This window comes from Lepisma saccharinum, chromosome 28 (assembly GCF_977018435.1).
Source record: "Lepisma saccharinum chromosome 28, izLepSacc3.1, whole genome shotgun sequence".
In the NCBI taxonomy this organism is placed as follows: Eukaryota; Metazoa; Arthropoda; class Insecta; order Zygentoma; family Lepismatidae; genus Lepisma; species Lepisma saccharinum.
Window position 1 is genome coordinate 24752838 of NC_139256.1, and position 22340 is coordinate 24775177.

General features: G+C 39.8%; 1 protein-coding gene across 1 annotated transcript in view; it reads right to left on the reverse strand.

Annotated features, from left to right (window-relative positions):
• Window positions 1–607: 607 nt before the first annotated feature.
• The window catches only part of LOC145980787 (uncharacterized), a 28989-nt gene continuing 7256 nt past the window's right edge, over window positions 608–22340 (reverse strand). The window contains exons 2-3 of the mRNA XM_083113869.1: window positions 3727–5899; window positions 608–737 (exon numbers count right to left, since the gene is read on the reverse strand). Of these exons, the coding sequence (XP_082969995.1) occupies window positions 3734–5899 (2166 nt within the window). The 3' untranslated portion in view covers window positions 608–737; window positions 3727–3733. The remainder of the gene's footprint in view (window positions 738–3726; window positions 5900–22340) is intronic.

Consider the following 22340-nt stretch of genomic DNA (forward strand, 5'->3'; position numbering starts at 1 on the left):
CGTTGCAATGAGCCAAAAGTGGCAGAAAAGCGACGCTAAATAACAAAAACTGCATACGTGCATACAAGCATATAGGTATGTAAATAAAAGTATATTATGCAGAAATTTCAGCGAAAAATTAAGGCTCGACCAGGACTCGAACCCGGGTCTCTGCCATTCTGTGCCAATGCGGTACCAAGTGAGATACCTAGCCAGCCCTGGTACATCTCCTGTGTGTGCCAAATCGTAAGATAAAAATATACATTTTTCACATTCCCATTTTTCATTCCATCTTAAAACTTTTACCACACATCCAAAAAAAAAATGGCGGGGGGCATAATTTTTTTAACAAAATTAAAAATTATTTTTTTTAATTTCTCAAAAATAGAAAGTTTAGTATTGAAAAAATGCAAATTTGGCTGAAAAAGCACGTTTTTATAAAGTTTTTCTTGTTTGAGATGGTTGGGAACGGGGGTTTGTTGATTTGGTAGCTTTCATGTAAAGTGCACTTCAGCGCTCAACAGAATTATGCCATAACTCCTCTCACACATACCTTATTGCTTTTATCTTACAATAATTTTGCAATAAAACGCTATTTTTTTAAAAAAAGAAACTATTTATTTAACACAGAGAACAACCAGAAGCCGTAATAGGAACAGGTGTATTCAACAAACAACTTTCTTTTAATGAACATGATGATGATGATGATGCTATTGATGACGTGCGAGGCAGTCTATGCAGAATGAAGTTTAAAACACCTGAAAGATAAACACAAATGTTCAATAATAATAATGAGTTATTACATGTCTTCGTTTTTTGTAAGTTGTACATGTAAGGACAGAACTTCGAACATATTAAATATGATATTTATTCATACGCTTGCTTTGCAACAATAGTCAATAACTAACATTAAACGCTGTTCCTTTTTTGTAAATTAAAATTAGGATTATATTACTTGTTTCTTGAGACCATATGAGCAATAGAATTATATGAAATTTCAGGGAAAGAACAATGTTATTCATAGAATGTACAACAATATGCATAATTATGTTATAAGTTTCTTTAGAAACCAATCAAGTGTATTCATTTTAACATGCATAGTACAATGCACATACAGGGTGAACCAGAAGTGATATCGCAAACTGAAATTGTGAATGGTACACAATAGTAGAAGCAATTGTACTTGAATATTTGCTAATGGTTACGAACTGCCACTGACTTGATTGTTTGTACACATCTTACGCTTATCTCCTTGCTCACTCCGAGGTTTATTTGGTTAATACTGAACACTACTGTACAGTACAATAGTCCTTGGTAATAACATCAGCAGTAATGTCTAGCGAGGTGAATCTATTAATTCTTTTAAGACCTTACTAAGCAGATCTATGGCACCTCACGCGTGAAAAAACATACGATGCGTACAAACAATTAGTGGTGGATCGTAACAATGCATTCGCAATTAGAGGGAGATTATTTTCGTAACATCTTTGGCAGTTATACATTTGAAGCTTCGGAACGAGTCACAACTCTCGAAGCAGCCAATTAACCAACGTCATCCCAACCCAGAACCTATCGCTAAGCCCCTTTCTCAGGTTCTACACGCCCACAAGGCTCGCTAGACAGACTCGCGCAGTCCGCTGGAGATGTTCCGAAAGTAATTCGACTCTATCTCTCTACCTCATGTTTACAGATACTTTTTTTGCTTCAACTATCGTGTACTTTTCACCGTTTCAGTGTGCGCTATCACTTTTGGTACACCCTGTATACGGTATAAAATCACTATACACCATAATATTATCATTTGCATACATCTTACAATTTGACGGGATGTATGTGGAAAAAGTAGCAGGCAGACTGATTAACAACAGACACAGATAGGATAAGACTAGTGTTTTAAGCATGTCTTAAACGTGATTATGGCCAGAACTTTAATAATTAAGTTTGAAAGTTTTTGTGCGATTTGAATGATTCTCTTATCCCGTATTACAATAAAAGAACAAAAGTTCTCAATATGCTATTCAATATTGACATTTTCTAACGTAGGGGAGTAAAATCTAACAATTGACAGTCACAAAAGTAATTTTCACATTTGCATCGAGAATTTCAGTGTAACGTCAAGAGATGGCACCACAGAGCTCTCTTCCATGTGAGAAAGTCATTTTCATTTACTGTAACGTTCATTATAACAGAATCATTGTGTGAATGCTGAATGGAATTGCTTTCGTCTAAAACATGCTTTGTTCTGTCCGCTCTTTGGGATTTCTCATGAATTTATGATTAAAGCTGTACCTTCCTTTGCAGAACTGAATAGTGGGTAATACAAGTTAAAATACATTCCTGCATTCACAATCTATTGTAATATCGTTTGGGTTTAAGGGGCTTGATTATATCAATATATATTTAAGTGCCGATGCATCGGCAAAGCACAACTTAAGCATCGGTTGAAATTTTTGCACCGATACCAGGAGATACCATTGTTTTTCAGTCGTTAGAAGTGCTGCGAAAGCCAACATTTGTTCCTTTACAAATATTCGTTCTCCTTTTCTAACTTATCTTTGGTTTTGCAAAAGAAGAAGGAAAAATATTTGTGCATTTCTTAAATGAACCTGTACTCAAGTTTCCGTGAACAGCAAGTACGTGACACAAAGATTCATACGCAGGTAAAACTCACAGTTAAGCGTAACGTGAAATTATCCCCTTAGAAGTTCGCTGCTTCTGTTTAGGTCTCTTCGAAGTCTATCAGGCTTTGTTCGTACAGGAGCGGTCTCGTGTAACAATAACCTCGATGAGGTCCCGAAAGCCAACGATCCACCTCTGTCTAATCCTACCAATTTCTTTGGTGTTTGTCAGACACTTCTTTCTCTAGAGACTTCCCGCAGTCAAAAAGGTTATCGCCCATCAAAGTGGTGGACGTGTCTCAGACATAGTACAAATACCTGGGCTAATTCTCTTTTCCTTTCCAACTTTAGATTTTTGCTTGTCCCGACCTGGATAACCAGGTTTCAGCAGGTGTGCTGCGGCACAGGGAACGCGGCAAGGGAATAATTTTCTTTGCACGAGAGTTGGCAGTTACTTTCTGGAAAGTGTAGTGATGAGTTTGGATTTTCTTCCACGCCAAGGGATAGAACTATGCATTTTCTTATAGAAATAATTTGCCTAAAGTATACATGTCGAAAGCAAAGACACGTTGGTAATCACTGTACTGAAGTCAATCGCCTGGTAAGTTTTCATTCTCCTTACATTTCGTTTACTAATTTTTATGCTCTATGTTGAAGGACAAACAAGAGACGAGATTGGTTTTACATTACAGCTTTACTGTTTTAGACGTTGTGTCCGGGGCTGGTAAATCGCCAATTATTCTGGTGTTCACGGATGATTTAATGTAAGTTTGGGAAGCGTGATCCCTTAGATTTAGAGGAGGTTGAAGACGTGTAATCTCATTTTTTAACATTGGAGGGGGAGGGGACGACGACACGATCGCCTCGCTCTTAGCTTCTCTTAATATTTCTCTCATATTTGAAACATCTGATCGATTGTGACTGATATAAAAAATACTGTAAAGTTGAGATGCGTCGTTGCAACAGAGCATTCTTTGGTGGGTTAATTTATTCATCGCTCCCCGTCAGAAATGCATACGTATAAAATGTAATAATAATCATTACACACACATGTGAGTATCGGTAAGAGTATCGGTATCGGTTCAAACTGGTATCGGCTCAGCCGTAATTACAACACCATAGTACTTACGTGTGACTCACAGGCCATCCCCCGTTATTGTACGATAACTTCCGCCACCCGTTGGTGCATGTTGATTAACTACGTGAGGAACATTTTGTACAGCAACGGAAATGTCTGAGTTGATGGACAGCTCCTCCGGTGGTGAAGCTAAACCCTTTCCTAGAACAAAACCTCCGTTGTCACGTGGTCCTTTGCTCTGGGTGTATCTTCCTTCGGTAGCTGATCCTCTGATTGGCTGGTAGTTGCTGTACTGGAGCCTCTGAGGCCCTGAATGACTAACAATGGAGTTAGATTGAACCGGAACCAGTTTCTGAGATCCACCATTGGTGTAAATTGGCACCCGAACAACATTTGGGTTCACTTGCACAAGGACATTGCCCTGGTTTCCGCTTTGGGATGGAGTCAGGGCGAAGATAGGTATTTTACCAGATGCGCCACTGTCTCTGAATGCTTGCAGCAGTACAGGCCTCGAACCAGCACCTTGACCTTCGTCACCAGAACCATCGGCATAGTTATATTGTACGATTCCCGCCTCTTGTCCAGTTGAGGCAACAGGATACGAGAATTGCCGCCCCTGTTGCAAAGCCTCGGCTCTTACCCTTAAGGGAACGGACTGGGGAGACTCATTAGTCTCTCTCTGTGCACTGGCGCTGTATATATTAACAGTTCTTCCTGACTTTGAGTTGCCTTGCCTTCCGGTGTAAGCGACTGGCTGTACGTTTTGTCCTGCAGTGTATAGCACTGGCTGCGTTCCTTCATTCTCATACGACCCCTGGTTCCTTGTCAAACCGAGTGGACTGTTGGATACACTCCCAACTCTGTATGCGCTGCTAACTGTAAAGCTCTGTCCATTACTTCTTCCATAATTAGAGTTTCCTGTATACTCTTGTCCATCATTGTTATCACTAAAGTCCGAGTTGCCACTTGTTATTATGTATCCTGCTTCCTGCTTACCACCATTCAGATGTCCAGGGGATGTATAATAGACCTTAACTGGACCAGCACCGTGATGACTACCACCGAAGTCTGCCGTTGAAGGTGCGAGGGAGTTAAGATTCTGGTTTCCAAAAGTGTACCCGACAGCATGTGTGCCTGATCCGCTGAACTCCTCCCTTCTACTCTGGGGTGCGGTTGAGAATATATTTCCAGACATACGATCAGATTTTATCTGGTTGAAGTTAGATTTTTGAGTTATGTCAACCGTATAGCCCAAATTGTTGGATTTGTCGGGGATATGATTTGGAGGAATCCTTTGGTTAGGTCGAATGTAAGTAGGTTGTTGGTTGGCAGCCACTATGTAGTTGGTTCTTGTCCCGCCAGATGGCTCGTTGTGGTCTTGGTTCGAAACCTGTTGGCTAACCTTGTTGATCAGGGGTTGTATGGCAGCACCGCTGTATCCCCTTTGCTGGAATATGTTGTAAACCAGTTGTCGGATGTCCTTGTGAGGTACCTTCTGGACATTGGTTATTTGAATCGCTGCGTTCTGATTACTACCGCTTCTACCTTGATGCCCGTCACTGGAGTGCTGCACTGGTTGTACTTGAGGGACATTGTGTGTCTCCTGCTCAGAGCTTTCAAAGCTCCCCTGAACTCTTGGAGAGTAATTACTTCTTTGACCTGCACCTTGCGATGTTTGTGACGTAAACGTGTTACTTGCTCCGAAGTCTAGAGTCGAATAACTGATTGGGGAAGGAATTATCCTCTTGTGCCCGCTGTGTTGGACTTGAGATCTTGTTTCACTCTTACGAAGCTCTACACCATCATTATGAAACTTGTGCGGTCCTCTGTACCCCAGTACTCCTTGTTGATTACTCAGTTCCCTAGCAACCTTAGAGCCCCCGGTTCCTATCTCGGACACGCCCAGAAGCAGCGGCCTGTATGTAGAGGCTGGTACAAGAGCTGTTGCGTGCTCCTTGTCTGAGTGTAATTTATGAGTGTTCTTGCTATATTCTTTGTGAAGATCAGTGGAAATGTGTTCCTTTGAGGTGTCTTTGGATCCCGGCAGTGCGACGCGGAAGTTCTGGCCATTCTCGCTCGCCACAGAGTCATCTTCTATTGTGCGCCTTTGGCCAGCCAATCCGCTGTCAGCATTGCTGGCTATTGGGTGTTGTTCCTTGGCTTTTCCCTCTGCATTGTCTGCAAAGATGGCGATCGCAGAAAGGGTGAATACGACGACGGAAAACTGAAACGATAAAACATAATATGGAATTCAGTATACTTCACCCAAATATATATATACCAAAGTATGTACCGGGTTCAATCAAAGTTGACGTACTCGGAGCCTCTGGTGACTGTTCAAGGCGGGATTGCGGTTAAACATGGTACAGAGGCTATGGAGACCATGGGGAAGCGAATGACGACAAGAATAGTTTAAATTTTCACCACCAGGTGGAAATGTGGCGCTAAAATCTGGTGCACAGTGAACAACATCCTGGGGAGAACATATTGAATACTGCTGTACTGTCAAATACTAAAAATAACGTTTTGCATATCAGACTTCTGGGTGTTAGTACAGTGCCACATTTCCACCTGGTGATGAAAATCTGAACTACTTTTTTTCATCAGCATTCGCTTTTCCCTGGTCTCCATACCAAGTTTCACCGCAATCCGATGCTTTGAATGGGCTCCTGAGGGCTGTGAGTGGGGCAAATTTCATTTCACCACCCCATATACAAAAGCATATTTGGCAAAGTCAATTAAAGACCAATTGTCAATGTTCCAAATTTGAAGTTTACCAATATCTGGGGCTTGAGTTGTCTATCAGGAGACGATCTGGGTTATATACTCGCTTCCCGCCCAGATTGATTTGGTGTTTTAAGTCCACTTTATGCACAGTAAGGCTAATCGGGACTGGACCTACAGTTTAATGTGGGATCCGAACCACTATGTACTTCCACCGGGTATCGAACCCGGGGCCCCTTGATTACAAGGCGAGGACGCTACCACTACGCCATCGGGGAGGTCCGCGAATTTTCGAGGTTGAGACATGTGATATATTTGCTGATTTCTTACAACTTGCAGTTTTTAATTACAGATATGGGTAACCAAGCCATGAAAACACCGATGTCTTTTGGGGAAGAAGATCAATGAACCCTCCTCAATCTTTCTTTAATCATCATATCCTCCCGGCCTGCATTTCGGCTTTATTTTACAGTTCATATCTGGTACATCCAGAACAGTATAATAAGCCATGCATGGTACTGTATACATTCATGGGTACTTTCGAGAGATTACGAGCGTTACGTCTTTCCGTACATAAACATAGAATTTCTTTTGTTCTCTATTGTTTAAATTGTAACAATGCGTGATAGTTGAGAGCCCAAACACAGTCGCTGAAAAGTTGGTTTCCCATAATGAAACCCGAGAAATAATAAGAGAAAGAATATAACAGTAAATTAATGTTTGTCAACAATTACAGGTAATCTGCAAAATTATAGTGGTCTAATACAGTTACAATAATAGTTTAAATATATAGAGATTCTAGAGTAATACAAGAAGTTAAAACTAACGGCGAAAAAACAGGGGTAAACGGGAATTATCAAATGCAGAGTCTTCTGGACAAATCAAACTACTTAGCAGTAACGTATTAACTAACTAACTAACTCTCTAGCCTTCTTAAACCCGAAGGTTCATGGCTCCAGCAACACAGGCCTTCCATCTTTCCCTATCTTGAGCAAGATCTATATACTCTTTTCCATCCCTACCGATTTCCCTTAGGTCCATCTCAACGTTGTCCCTCCATCTTCGTCTTGGCCTTCCTACAGGTCTCTTACCATCAGGTTTCTCAACAAGAATCCTGTAAACTCCTCTTTCCTCTCCCATTCGTGCCACGTGGACTGCCCACCTAAGTCTTCTTGATTTAATCATTCTAATAATATCTGGACATGAATACAAATTATGTAGTTCTAAATTATGCAACCTTCTCCACTCACCTGTCTCCTCATCTCTTTAGGTCCAAATATTTTCCTAAGGATCTTATTTTCAAATACACTCAATTTGTGTTCCTCTTTCAATGTAAGGGACCAAGTTTCACACCCATATAATACTACAGGCAAAATTACTGTTTTGTATATTTTAACTTTTAGTTTCTTAGATATTAAACGAGAGGACAAAAGTTTATGAAGAGAGAAGTAACATGCATTTCCTGAATTGAGCCTACTTTTTATTTCCTCTTTAATATAATTTTCATTTATTAATATTACTCCTAAGCATTTGAATTTGGAAACTGGTTCAAACGAGTTGTTATCAATAATTAGATTTTGATTATTACCTAACACTTGGTTTCGACCTGTAAGCATATATTTAGTTTTCTCCTTGTTAACTTCCTAACCTATCTCTTTAGCAGTAACGTATTAAGATCTTTAAATTTAATTTGATTCAAAAATACTTTTGGTGTTCGAATCAGTTAAAAGATGTCATTCACCCCCACCATCAGTTATGCTAAATTCTTTAGACAAATATTTTAGAAGGGTTAATCTCTCTTTCACCTTGGACTACATTGCTGCAAACTAACGAGGCTGTGGCGTCTGGATTCACAGCCAGTATAATACTCTGTGGGACTCGTGTTGTGTTCTGTCCATGTATGTCTGTGATTGTCCTTTCATACATTTCATCTTATCACCTTCCATCCCCATTGTCACAATTATCGAAAGGTGGCAGAAAAGCGAAACAAAATAAAACACATGAATCAACTAATTTAGGATAGATTTTAAACAAATAATGGCATATTTTACATATTATACAACAGCACACCAAACCATGGACGTTGCAAGAATATTTTGTGTGGGGGGGAGGTCAGGTGGGCTGTAACCTAAAAAATATATATTTTCATATTCGCTTTGTTATTATGCAATCCAAAGAAGATTTTATTATTCAATAATTAATAGGAAACTTAAATATTATTGCACAATTCAAATATTATATTGAATAATGTGTAAACGTTATGTTAGACAGGCCTCCATGATACGCAGATTTGTATTGTTCCAAGTTTTCCAAAGATTTTAATTATTTTCTGTAGCTTAATATATTTTTTTGAGAAGGATGGTCAGCGTCATTCGGGTGGGTTAGAGCCCACTTTGGTCCCCCTTGACACCGCCGACAAGTGCGCAAGCTACATCCGCTAAGTACATACAAAACAAATTTATTGTATGAGGTATTGTGGGAAATTTAAGATGTGCTGTTACGTGTTTCTTGGAACAATGGCATATTCCGTCTTGTAATGAGCAGTTCAACATTACACCAACTCCATAAAGGCATAGAAATGAAAGTTCAACACTTTCCTCCCCGAGGAAGACAGATCTTGTCATCTCAGCGGCTTTTTCTTTGTGAAACCGGTACATGCATGCAGTATCTACCACCTCACTTTCACAAACCATGCTCAATTGTGAGTCTCGTGTACATGTGTGTACCTCTCACGTGCTTCTATAGACAATCAATGTTCAGCTTGTTTCAAAGTTCTTATCCTGGTGGCTTGTGCAGCAAGAAACCTGGCTCTTTTTTCGCTGTTGTTTTCACAGTGATCAGCCACTTGAGACTAGCAATTGTGTTGCTGCACTTGTATGAATCTCGCGAGATCCGAAGCGAGAAATTAAAGACGTACAAACACCAACCGGATCTCTCTTCATGTCGTGGTGTAGGATTACTGTGCGCAAGCGTGACGCTTCGCTTGAAAAAGATTGCTCGTATCTACCACGAAAACATGCAGGAACATGGCACGGATTATGGCGTGTATTTCCGTCAACACAATGCACCAGGAACGGCATTTGAAGTCGTGCAGATCGAATGACGTGTGTTACAGTGCACTTCATGCTTTCGCAGCTGTAGATGGTATATTTAGTTAGTGCTTCGTATGTGTACGTACAGTGGAATCCACTAGTAATTGCTCGGCAAATTGTCCATGACTAGTTTCATTAATTTTTCTCACACATCCTATGTGTTTTTAATGTATGCTGGTACAGAAGTTGTCAACAGCTTGTTTTGGGTTTTCTTCTAATTCTTGAAGCTCTTAGTGGGTGATATAAAGTGCACGAACATGGTGATGGACTATTTGCACGGTAATACTCATGGATCCCACTGTCAATAGAGTAGCCACAACGAGGATAACTTCTTGTGACTATGAGAATGAATGCTGATGCCGTTGATGAAATACACTGTTAGAATTTACCGTATAATTACAGTACTCTACCGTTAAAAATTTAACACTGTACCTGTTAATTTACAAAACCGGAAAGTAACAGTTTTTATTTAAATTTGAATGTTTCAACATGTATAATGTGAGATAATGATTATACATAGCAGTTTCGTGAACCATAAATATATTTTAAAAACTGAATCACCGGTAAATGTAATCTTACAGGCGAAGGAGGCTTTGGCGACTGGACTCACTACCAGTAGGGTTTCTGTTGTGTACTGAGTGACCATATGTTTCTGACTATTCCTTCATCCTTCATCAACATCTATTCTCATCTTCGCGATTAGCCAAAAGTGGCGTAAAGGGAAGTAAAATCAATAGGGCTGAGCAAATACCGATATCAATATATTTTACTTACAAATACTGGCTGATATTTTTCTGGCGTTTTAATGGTTCGCGCTGTCCGGAAATAGCCACATGTCACTTCCGCGTAGTCTAATCATCCTGGAAGTTATGCAACATTCGAAGTTCCCATGATATTCTTTTAGCAATATTATTTTAAAAACTGTATTTTGTGATTACAGGTCTTCTTATATTCTGACGTGATTTTCTTAATACTTTGGAGCAAAACTCAGGAAAAATTTATGCTTATAATTTGAATGGAATGCACTCACACACTAATATTAATCAGTATTTTCAACAAGGGCGCTCGCAAGATTTTTTCTCAGGGTGCAAAGTAAGATATCATGTCTTGACCCTCAGTCATAGAACTGTATTTTATTATTCTTGTTATTTATTAATTATATTATTACTAGCTGAATACCCGGCGTTGCCCTGGTATTTATTTATCCCAATCTTCTATTAGACAGGAAAATAATGAATTCTAACTATAGTGTAAAATGTAACTAATTTTATTTACAGGTATTTAAAAGTATAAGTACAGTATAGAAATTATAAAGTAAAATCTTTTACAAATTCACTAAAATATTAATTCAACTCAAAACTTGATTATAAACATTTTCAGTGTCACCTCCAGGAGCAAGAATTAATAAATTGAACGGCATTGGGAGTGTCACTATTCATCTTAGAGACCCCGAAAGCTATGGATATCGGTCGTTTTCGATGTTACCCCCTTCCCACCCCCACTTCTAGTGGTGTCAGGGGTGTCTTACCCCATAGTATTTCTTTCCAGATTATAAGTCATATGTGTAGCAAGTTTGGTTGAAATTGCCCGAGGGGTTCGAGAGTTATGCCGGAACAAACATACATACACTATTTTTATATACTGTAATAATAATATACAAGGTTTCCATAAATTATCTTTACAACTTTAGACGAATAACTTGAAAACCATACTAGATAATGACAAACTGTTTTCAACATGTGACTAGAAAACTCATAAAGTTATTTTTTATTTTCCAAGTGACGCAGATTTGACGAAACATGTCTAAAGTTGTAAAGATATTTTATGGACACCCTGTACTATATAGATATATATTTAAAGTGTTTTCGTCACAAACATCATTCCAACGGATGAGTTAATTATACAACAACATAAGAGATGGCACCACATAATTTAACAAGTTAGAACATAACAGCACAAGCAAACTGAGACCAATGTTCTAGAATCTGCATTTTTTATATTGGAAATAAAATTTAGAAATATTAGTGTAGTTGACTTTGATATAAATTATTCGTTGTTATTAAAATATTGATATAAGTAAGCCGTAATATTATTGATGGGTAACGCTCTCTTTATTTCTCCTGCTTTGTGTGGCCTGTTCAGTGTTCACTCCTGTTTTGGAAAGTGCTTAGAATGAATCTGTAGTGTATTTGCTTAGATTATGATTTCAATAATTTCCGATAATTATGAACGTACCAAAGTAGTTCGTTCGTCTTCTTAGACCTTCACTGAACTGATGTTACTAGTGTATAGAAATGTGAATAATTTTTCAAACTTTGACTAGTGTAGTATCTCTTGCTCAATCACACCCCCAATCGCACCCCCCAAAAGTCGTTCATAAAAATCTCCCCCAAATGAATTTTTCATCATAACCTCCCCTCCCCCACCACACACAAACAAATCTGACATATTTTACAATTTATCCAGTCAGTCGTAGCACAGGAAAACTTACAAGAAACAAATAGTGCCTGAAATCATTCAACAACTGACTCGGTACAACCCCAAAGAAAACACCAGATATCGTTTAACACTGGCCGAGATGCCAACAATCAAAAGGCGCATGACATTCGTAACCTTTCATTGCAGTTGAAATTAAAATACTAAAGAAAGGAAAAGCACGGCTCACTTTCTTGTTTGCTAACATAAAACGTACAGAACTGCTCAGGCTCACTGTCACTGCCATTATTAGTGTAGTGAACGTTATTCTTAACACCCCCGCCCCACACACACACAACTTCCAAACTGATTCTAAAGTCATAAGAGGTGGTGTCCAGTGATGTGCCGTAGACTATAAGTTTACGTCTACAAGTAATCTACGCGTAGATTCCATTGGGTTGTAGTTTACATAGACTACGTAGACAATCTAAAGTGCATTAAAATTAATTTTCAAGGGTTTCATGAAATGAAAGTGACATTTTCAACTATATTGGTCCCTAACGAAATGAAGAGAACCCTAATTACAACAAAATTTCTCTTCTCTTCTATTATTAACTATGGAAGAAGATAAATAGTATGCAAAAAACAACAACAGATGGCAGTCGTGAGGCAAGAGTGGTCTTTTCCCCATAAAGCACTAGAATATTTCCTATATTAGGTTTCTTCCTAGGTGAGAATTGTTCGAATTTGAAAGAAAGGGTATGAAAGGTTCTCCACACATATCAGCAACTGATACGCAGTATAATTTTCTTTTAATTCCACGGCGCTCTTTGCTACGTTATCACCTTTCGCCATGTTGTTTACATAGATTATGTAATCTACGTGTATAACATAGTCTACGTGTAGAATGTAGACTATCGTTGTTTACGCGTAGACGCACATCACTGGTGGTGTCTCATTTAAACCCCATCGCCCACAGATAGGTAGAAAAACTGCACATAATAACCATAACTAAACATCAATAACAAGTCAAACAAGACGACACCCACCCAATTTTTGTGTGATGGAATTAGTATCTAAACTATAAAATTTTGTTCCCCCCCAAAAAAATCCCGTCACGCAGACGCGTCATGAATCCCCCTTGTGGCCACCTCTGACACCAATATGCTTATCTCTTCCTTTGGCGAGCAATGCTGTACCCCTGATCTGTCCACCTTCTTTACCGGCCCTTTAACCTCTTGCTGTTACCTCTACTAGGCAATGTCTCTCCTTCCACACATCTTCCACGGTACCTTGAGAGCAGATATACAATCACCGGAACTTTACAACAGGTCAAATATACGACACCCTACCCTTCAACAATACAAAATTACAGAATATGTTAATCGGCAGTACCTTGCTTAAGGAGTGTATCGTCATTTCATAACATTATCTCTGTAGATGATTATCTTAGGGTTTATTATATCCTATTTCTATTTACAATCGTTTCACAGGTGCATTGTTCAAAACAATCAAATCTCTAAATCAATAAATGTGTACCTGTAGCTTGCGCCATTGACACTTCCATTATTACAGAATTAACATAACTATTTCTTCGAGCCTACCCTCAACCAATCAGCAACGCAGCCTTCTATAGCTGAATTTGTGGGGTGTTGTAGTGCGTTTTCCTTACGTAGCACCATTCTTCTCCTTAGCCTGCTAGGCATTATGATGAGCCCTTATATGCAAAGCTTTTCTACCCGGTGGGTAGCCATTGCTCTCAGCCACAAAAGTTATTTATCGCCCTCCTAATAACTGGTCAGATCTGATCTCCCTGTGGTGCAAAACTGATGCCTTTATAGGAAGGAGCCTGATTGGCAATAGAAAGTCCCTCTTGCAGAATTGTCCTTTGAGACGTTTTTTTTTTATGAGAGCCCTCTTCTGCGATAGCTTAGGGAAATCTAATCTTCAACAAATACATAATAGAATTCTTAAACACGAAAGTTTATGGCTGCAGCAACACAAGCTTTCCATGTCCCTATCCTGGGCAAGACCAATCCAATCTATTCCATCCTTACCGATTTCCTTTAGGTCCATCTCAACGTTATCACTCCATCTTCGTCTTTGCCTTCCTACAAGTCTTCTACAATTCGGTATATGAACACTCATAAACAAGTAAAGTGCTCCCCTGTGCTTTACACCACGCCATGAAGGCATATGCGGGTGTGAAGTTAGTTTCTTGATCACGGACGAAGATGGGGGTGATGTGATTAGCACCACGCCTCTGGCCGCCTTTATTCCCCAGAGTTTCCTCCAGGTACCCACTTTATACGACATACGACGCTGGGTTGGCGAAGGAGCCCCTTGAACAGGTGGAAAAACTCCCGGTTCTCCCCCGCCGGGGATCAAACCCGGGTCTTTCGCATGGAAGTCAGACGCCCTAACAACTAAGAACACACATACAAGAACATATTAATTAACCATTATACCTAATTGCTGGTCAGCTGTTAATTACATATAATAAAAAACAATAAAGATTAACCCAGATCTTTAGAACCCTCCCTGCCTGTTCTGTTAAAAAAATATATAATAATCCAAAAATGATGAAATCACACGTGTGAAATGTGGCTTGATGAAAGCTTACTGCTATCAATCAAGAAAAATACTTTAAAATAACTGCGTCCATAGTCATCTACATGATAATGGTAAACATTTATTGCCAAAATCAACGGTTCATGAAGAACGTTTGAGATAGAAAGTGTTGAGGATGAAGAAACGGAATAGAAAGTTGCTTAAACGTAGCGTCTTATAAACTTGCTATGGTTTATAGTTCCTTTGCATGGCTCGTGCATTATATTTCACGAGAGAGTAAGCATTACTCGGAATTTTCTCTGTTGAGAGACTCACCCGCGCAAAGCAATCAAATAATGGGCCATGGCATTAAGTTATTTTCAAGTGTAAACTCATGCCTGTATCAAGCTTTAACATGACTAAATGGCTAGAGCGGGACAGAGTCTCTCGTTTAAGGACGGCAATATAATTTTCATTGTTCCTTCTCCAGATCCTTTATTGTTTTCAGCTTTGTTATTCAAAACGGACCGACTGAAGCAATTTTCTGGATATAGGTCTCCTTATGGTACGTCATAGAGGTGTTTAGATACGGTATCTGCTTTCTAAACTTTCGTGCTAGATCTGTAATTGGCCAAAGTGTGTGTTTTGTTCAAGTGCGAACAATACTTTGGATGATACGTGAGGTTTATCTATGTACCTTGGTACTACTAACAAAATCCTAGGCCTTTCCAACCATCTACTTCCGATCCTTCTTGATTAGTATTTTGGTTCATCAACATGTAATCTACTTTTTTCTCTCCGCTCTCTTTGGCAATCATTTTCCAATCTTTCTTATTTTTAGTGCTCTTTCTCCAGTCTCCAAGCTTACTCTCTCTCTCTTGCCAAGGAACTCTCAATCTCCTTAACATTTGCTCCACAGTGCGCCCAATCTTATCTCTTCCTCAACCGCAATCCCCAATATCCTTATCTCCTCTTCCACCACACTCCCAATCTCCTTATCCCTTCTCCATCGCAATGCTAATTTCCGTATTTCTTCTTCCGCAGCACCCCAATCTCATTATCTCAACCACCACAGCACCCTAATCTTCTTAGTTCAACCTCCACAGCACCCCATTCTCCTTATCTCAACCTCCACAGCATCCCAATCTTGTTATCTCAACCACCACAGCACCCTAATCTTCTTAGTTCAACCTCCACAGAACCCCAATCTCCTTATCTCAAACTCCACAGCACCCTAATATTGTTATCTCAACCTCCTCAGCACCCCAATCTCCTTATCTCAACCTCTACAGCATCTCAATCTCCTTATCTCAACCTCCACAACATCTCAATCTCCTTATCTCAACCTCCACAACATCCCAATCTCCTTATCTCAACCTCCACAACATCCCAATCTCCTTATCTCTACCTCTACAGCACTCCAATCTCCTTATCTCTACCTCCACAGAACCCCAATCTTCTTATCTCTACCTCCACAGCACCCCAATCTTATTATCTCAACCTCCACAGCATCCTAATCTCCTTATCTCAACCTCCACAGCCCCACAATCACCTCAACTCTTCTTCCACCACATCCCCAATCTCATCATGATGCTGCACACAGATTGCATGAAATATGTCTGATGCACCAGAAACGTATTGATTGATGTATTAATGTGTGTTCCTTATGCATTTTTGTTTACCATTTGTAAAGATAAAGCCATATTTTTCTTCGCCGTTTCTGTTCCACTTTCTTTCTTATTTCGTTTCTTTGTTTGTCTCAATTCTCTTTCTCTCCATCTCTGTCTCCCTCCCTGTTTCGTTTCATGCTTCTTTATATCTCTTCTTTTCTCTTTATCCTTCTGTCTAGATCTCGCTACCTTCTTTCCTTTGTGTCGTTACTTATTTTCATTTCTCTTTCCTTTCTCTTTATTCCCATACAATAGGTTTTGGATAGAAATAACATTTTACTGATTTTTATGTACTTAAAAAATGCTTATTTACAAAACACTGAATTTTCAAATGCTTGTATCTCGGAAATAAGCTAGGATGATCAAACTTTGTCAACACTACTTATTATTCGGCATAATTGGTATTTCGGAACTTTTAAACCAAATGTTCAACATGTTCAATATTCAATACCAGGAATTCTCTCACCCAATCAGATATTTTGATTATCCCTATTAAAATTTGGTGATGGAGTTTTACCATATAAGATACATGGGTTATTCATTCCACGTCAAATCATCAGCAATTTTGTGAAAATGTCACCCCATTTTGACGAAATACAGTATACTTACAGAACTTTGATGCTTATTCCAAAAATGACAGCTTTTTCGGGATTGGTCAACAGGTTCAGAAGTTACGCGCTCCTTAAAATCTCCGTGTACGCCACATCCGGCTCCACTTTAAACTGTAGGTCCAGTCCCTATTAGCCTTACTGTGCATAAAGTGGACTTAAAACACAAACTCAATCAATTTATCAATCAATCTATAACAGTGGAGTAATATTCTTGACGTACGTATATTTTTGTTATACCCTTCCAGCTATTTTAACCTATACAGGGTGTTTCTAAAGGTCGTTTACAACGCTTGGGAGGTGATTCCTCACACGAAAACAAGCAAAAAGTCTAAGTTCCATTTTTACGACTGAGGCTTCGTTTCCGAGATAGGAGCCTCGCAAAAGGTGACAAAGTGAACGTCACACCTGACTGGGACGAATACTATAACAGATAGAGAGGCGGTTCCAAGGGAATCATAAAGGAATCGTATGTGCTCAGTCCGGAAGTCACTATGAAAAGTTCACTGTACGCATGCGCAATGGAGTCCTCAAAGGAATTGGGGATTTCCAGCAAGAACAATACATGGAAAGGGTATGTAACGCAGCAAGAAGGACCGTGACAATGGGAAATGATTTCAAGACAACACATCCCGACCTCAAACATCAAAACATGAGCACCGAACACAAAATCCGAAAAGTTGAGCACGGTTGCATACCCCAGTTACACGCGAGGAATGAACGAATCATGTCATGTGGCATACGAGAGACACATTACTCCACCAGGAGGAGGGAAAGGAAAACAAAATATCAGATGATTGCGACAACGTGTATTTTTACACGCGACAACTACGTAATATCCCCCCCCACACACACAACAAACAACAAATGCTACAATGTCTTATGCACAGACAGTGCGTGTCACTGTACACCAACTGAAGATGTCACTTTCACCACACAAAGGCAGTGGTGAGCAATACCAAAAGTGTTCGCACCCTGTCATTGTGACGTAAAAGAGACCAGTTTTGGAAACGCTGCACAGGCAAGTCTGGCTCTCGTAGTCTACGTTTGACCTTCATGACTGCTGTTCCCGCGAGAGGAGCTCGAAGGGTTGGTTCTCTCCGGCAGTCGTTCCAGTCGTGTTGCAGGTGCTTGGATATGATCAGCAGTTCGCTCTAGGTTATCATAAGCATTGAAGAGTACTAGTATGTTGTATTGAAATAAGTTGACGTGGTGGAGTGGGCAAGTCAAGTATTGCAACAATTGGTCTGTGGTGTTCGTACGGTGATACGGCCAATTTGTGCAGTGTGCCAGTGTAAGAAAAACAACAATACTTTGCAGTTCCAGCTCCCTATTACACAGATGGCTGCGTATACGACCCAGCAGCTAGCAGACATGCATCTCATGTATGGGGAGGCACGTGGTAATAGCCGTGAGGCAAGGCGTCTTTATGGAGAACGCTTTCCACATAGACGTTTACCGTCTCACACCTTCTTTCAGGTAGTGGACAGTCGACTGCGTGAAACAGGGTCAGTGTTACCACCGCGGCAAGAAGTTGGAAGACACCGAAGTGTACGCACACATCAGTTTGCAGAAGATGTGTTAACAGCGGTCGCAGAACATCCTGGCACCAGTACGCGAGTGCTCGCTCGGGCACGAAACACGTCTCATGTGAATGTTTGGCGAGTGTTGTCAGAGGAACGAATGCACCCTTTTAAACTGCAGAAAGTACAAGAACTGTTACCTCGTGACTTTCGCCCTCGTATGGAGTTTTGCCAATGGTTGTTGCATCAGCTGGACACAAACTTTCACTTCGGGGCAAACGAATTGTGGACAGATGAAGCCATTTTCACCAGGATGGATGTCTTCAATAGTAGAAACAGTCATGTATGGGACTTTGACAACCCACATGCACTTTTTGTGGCCCATCACCAGCACAGGTTTTCAGTGAATGTGTGGTGCGGGATAGTACATGATCATTTAATTGGACCATACATTCTCCCTGTTCGCCTGAATGGTCGCACGTATCATGCATTTGTTAGTGAGGTTCTGCCTGAACTGTTGGAGACCGTACCTTTGGCACTGCGACAAGAAATGTGGTACCAACACGATGGTGCACCAGCTCATTTCGATTGTAATGTACGACATTTCCTGCATGACGTGTTTCGCAATAGGTGCATTGGTAGGGATGAGCCTGTGCCTTGGCCACCGAGGTCGCCAGATCTCAACCCTCTCGATTTTTTCTTCTGGGGAGAAATGAAAACCCTCGTATACGACACACCTGTCACATCAGCTGAGGACCTCGTTGCTCGCATCAACGTCGCCGCCGCGACGGTAGCAGATACACCTGGCTTGTTTGCTCGTACTCGACAATCCTTGATTCGTCGCTGTCATCTCTGCGTAGAAGTAAACGGCAGACATTTTGAAAACCGTCTGTGATTATTGCCCTCGGCAAATCTCAGTGAGAACACTCTTGGTATTGCTCCCACCCCCTTTGTGTGGTGAAAGTGACATCTTCAGTTGGTGTACAGTGACACGCACTGTCTGTGCATAAGACATTGTAGCATTTGTTGTTTGTTGTGTGTGTGTGGGGGGGGATATTACGTAGTTGTCGCGTGTAAAAATACACGTTGTCGCAATCATCTGATATTTTGTTTTCCTTTCCCTCCTCCTGGTGGAGTAATGTGTCTCTCGTATGCCACATGACATGATTCGTTCATTCCTCGCGTGTAACTGGGGTATGCAACCGTGCTCAACTTTTCGGATTTTGTGTTCGGTGCTCATGTTTTGATGTTTGAGGTCGGGATGTGTTGTCTTGAAATCATTTCCCATTGTCACGGTCCTTCTTGCTGCGTTACATACCCTTTCCATGTATTGTTCTTGCTGGAAATCCCCAATTCCTTTGAGGACTCCATTGCGCATGCGTACAGTGAACTTTTCATAGTGACTTCCGGACTGAGCACATACGATTCCTTTATGATTCCCTTGGAACCGCCTCTCTATCTGTTATAGTATTCGTCCCAGTCAGGTGTGACGTTCACTTTGTCACCTTTTGCGAGGCTCCTATCTCGGAAACGAAGCCTCAGTCGTAAAAATGGAACTTAGACTTTTTGCTTGTTTTCGTGTGAGGAATCACCTCCCAAGCGTTGTAAACGACCTTTAGAAACACCCTGTATATTATGGTAAAGTAGATGTTTAGGTAAACCAAAGATACATGTATTAGACACACACATAATATTACTTTACTAATCTACCGAAGTTCAATCTTATGAACCATTAGTAATAATAGTCAGTCATGAGATATTTTGGAGCTGACGTTAGTCAACCAACTATTAAATAAGTCACAATTTAGATTTTAACTTTTGAGTAAAGAACATTATTTTGCAATAAAATGTATTGTCAGAGAGTGAATTATCATTCCTATTTCTTAAGATAATACGTTATCTATTATTTTAATAACTGCATGCCATCTATGGTTATTTTGTGTAAGAAAATATGGCTTAATAGCTACATCATCATGCTATTCCACGTTTTTATTGTTCATTAATTTCATTAAGTTGCTGACCAATATATCTGTGCTTTTTATGCATGAAGAGGTACAAATTAAAAATAGTAACAAAAACAATATTATCATTTATCCATACTAATGATGTTTCATAATATTTACATTTGAAAGAGGAAGTTTACTTTTCTATGTTTAAATTTACAAGGGCAATATGCTTAATAAAATCATTCTCATCTCATTGCAGGCCCTTCACCTAAGATTTTTTGAGGGAGGCAGTGATGTGCCGTAGACTATAAGTTTACGTCTACATGCGTTGTCTACACGTAATCTACGCGTATATTACATTGGGTTGTAGTTTACATAGACTACGTAGACAATCTAAAGTGCATTAAAATTAATTTTCAAGGTAAAAAAGGTAAAGTGCTCCCCTGTGCATAGCACCACGCCATGAAGGCGTATAGGGGGTGTGGGGATTTTTAAGGCTTTCATCAATGGAAAGTGACATTTTCGACTATATTGGTTCATAACGAAATTAAAAGAATCCTATTTACAACAAAATTTCTCTTCTCTTATATCATCAACTATGGAAGAAGATAAATGATATGCAATAACAACAACAGATGGCAGTCGTGAGGCAAGAGTAGTCTTTTTCCCATACAACACTAGAATATTTCCTATATTAGGTTTCTTCCTAGATGAGAAATTGTTCGAATTTGGAGGAAATAATATGAAAAGTTCTCTTCACACATCAGCAACAGATACGCAGTATAATTTTCTTTTAATTCCACGGCGCCCTTTGTTAAGTTATCACCTTTCGTCCTGTTGTTTACATAGATTACCTAATCTACGTGTATGAAATAGTCTACGTGTAGAATGTAGACTATCGTTGTTTACGCGTAGACGCACATCACTGGGGAGGGGGCAGGTATGTATTTAGAAATATATTTAGGCGCTCCGAACAAAGTGTATCAGAAATAATAATAATAATACTAATAATAATATGAAAATAATAATATAATAAATTAATATTGTATTGTTATTATTACGTGAATAGGTAAAAAGAAGATATAAGGAAGAGTACGTATTCATTATCTAGCTTACGTGTAGTTAAAACCGGCAAAATCGAAAATGTGAAACAAAGAGAAGATCCTGAATGCTGTTGGGTTGATTGAATTAGCATATTATTTGCATTATTTATGTCACTGTTCTGCCAAGTCTAATCGCAACGATGAGGATGAGACGTAATATGATCAAATTTATTTAGTAATAATAATCAATTCATTTATATAGATAACATGTCTAAACGTGAGTTAACAAAAAAAAAGCGAGACATTTAAGCATGACGGCTACTTCGAAAAAAGTCGGGACAGGGATCAATGGACTGTCCTAACGAAATCGGGACGTCTGCTAGCCTTGCATGAATGGTTATAAAACTACTCAATATTGCAGACTGAAGAATTCTGGAGTATGCCAACAAACCCATTCATTTATTCAATGACAAAATCGAAATTTTACAAATTAGAAAAATCGTCCATGTTATTTTCGAACCATTTTACAGGTTCACATTAAAATATTTCATAGCTCGACGGAGAAAGGGGGCATAGCCCCAATGGACTCTCCCCTGAGTGCGGGCCTGGGACCGGGGGTACGGTTGGAGAAAGGTGGCATTTGTACGGGCGAATTAACAGGGAGACTGCCCCTCCTAAATGTCCAAAACTAATAATAAAAATAGCCTTTCTGTGAAAATTTCTGCTAAAAAGCCAGGCTCGACCGGAACTCGAACCCGGGCTCTGACGCACCGTCCCATTTCTCTATCAACTAATCTATCGAGCCAGCTCTGCCTTTTGGCTCTCGCTGTTTTACCTTTGTAAAACTGACCCTAAGAGGCATCCTGCATTTTTGCTGAAGTTTCTACATAGTACAGTGGGATTCAAATGCAACATTATCAAGTGTCGAGTAGTGTCAATAACAAACCCAATATCACACATACACACACACACACAATCACACATATCACTTCAGGGGTGTGTTAGGTCCATGGAGACATTGCACAATGGTTTGCTTTCCATTTCGAACTGAAGGTTCAGTCCCGATTAGCCTATTTGAGCATAAAGTGGGAAAG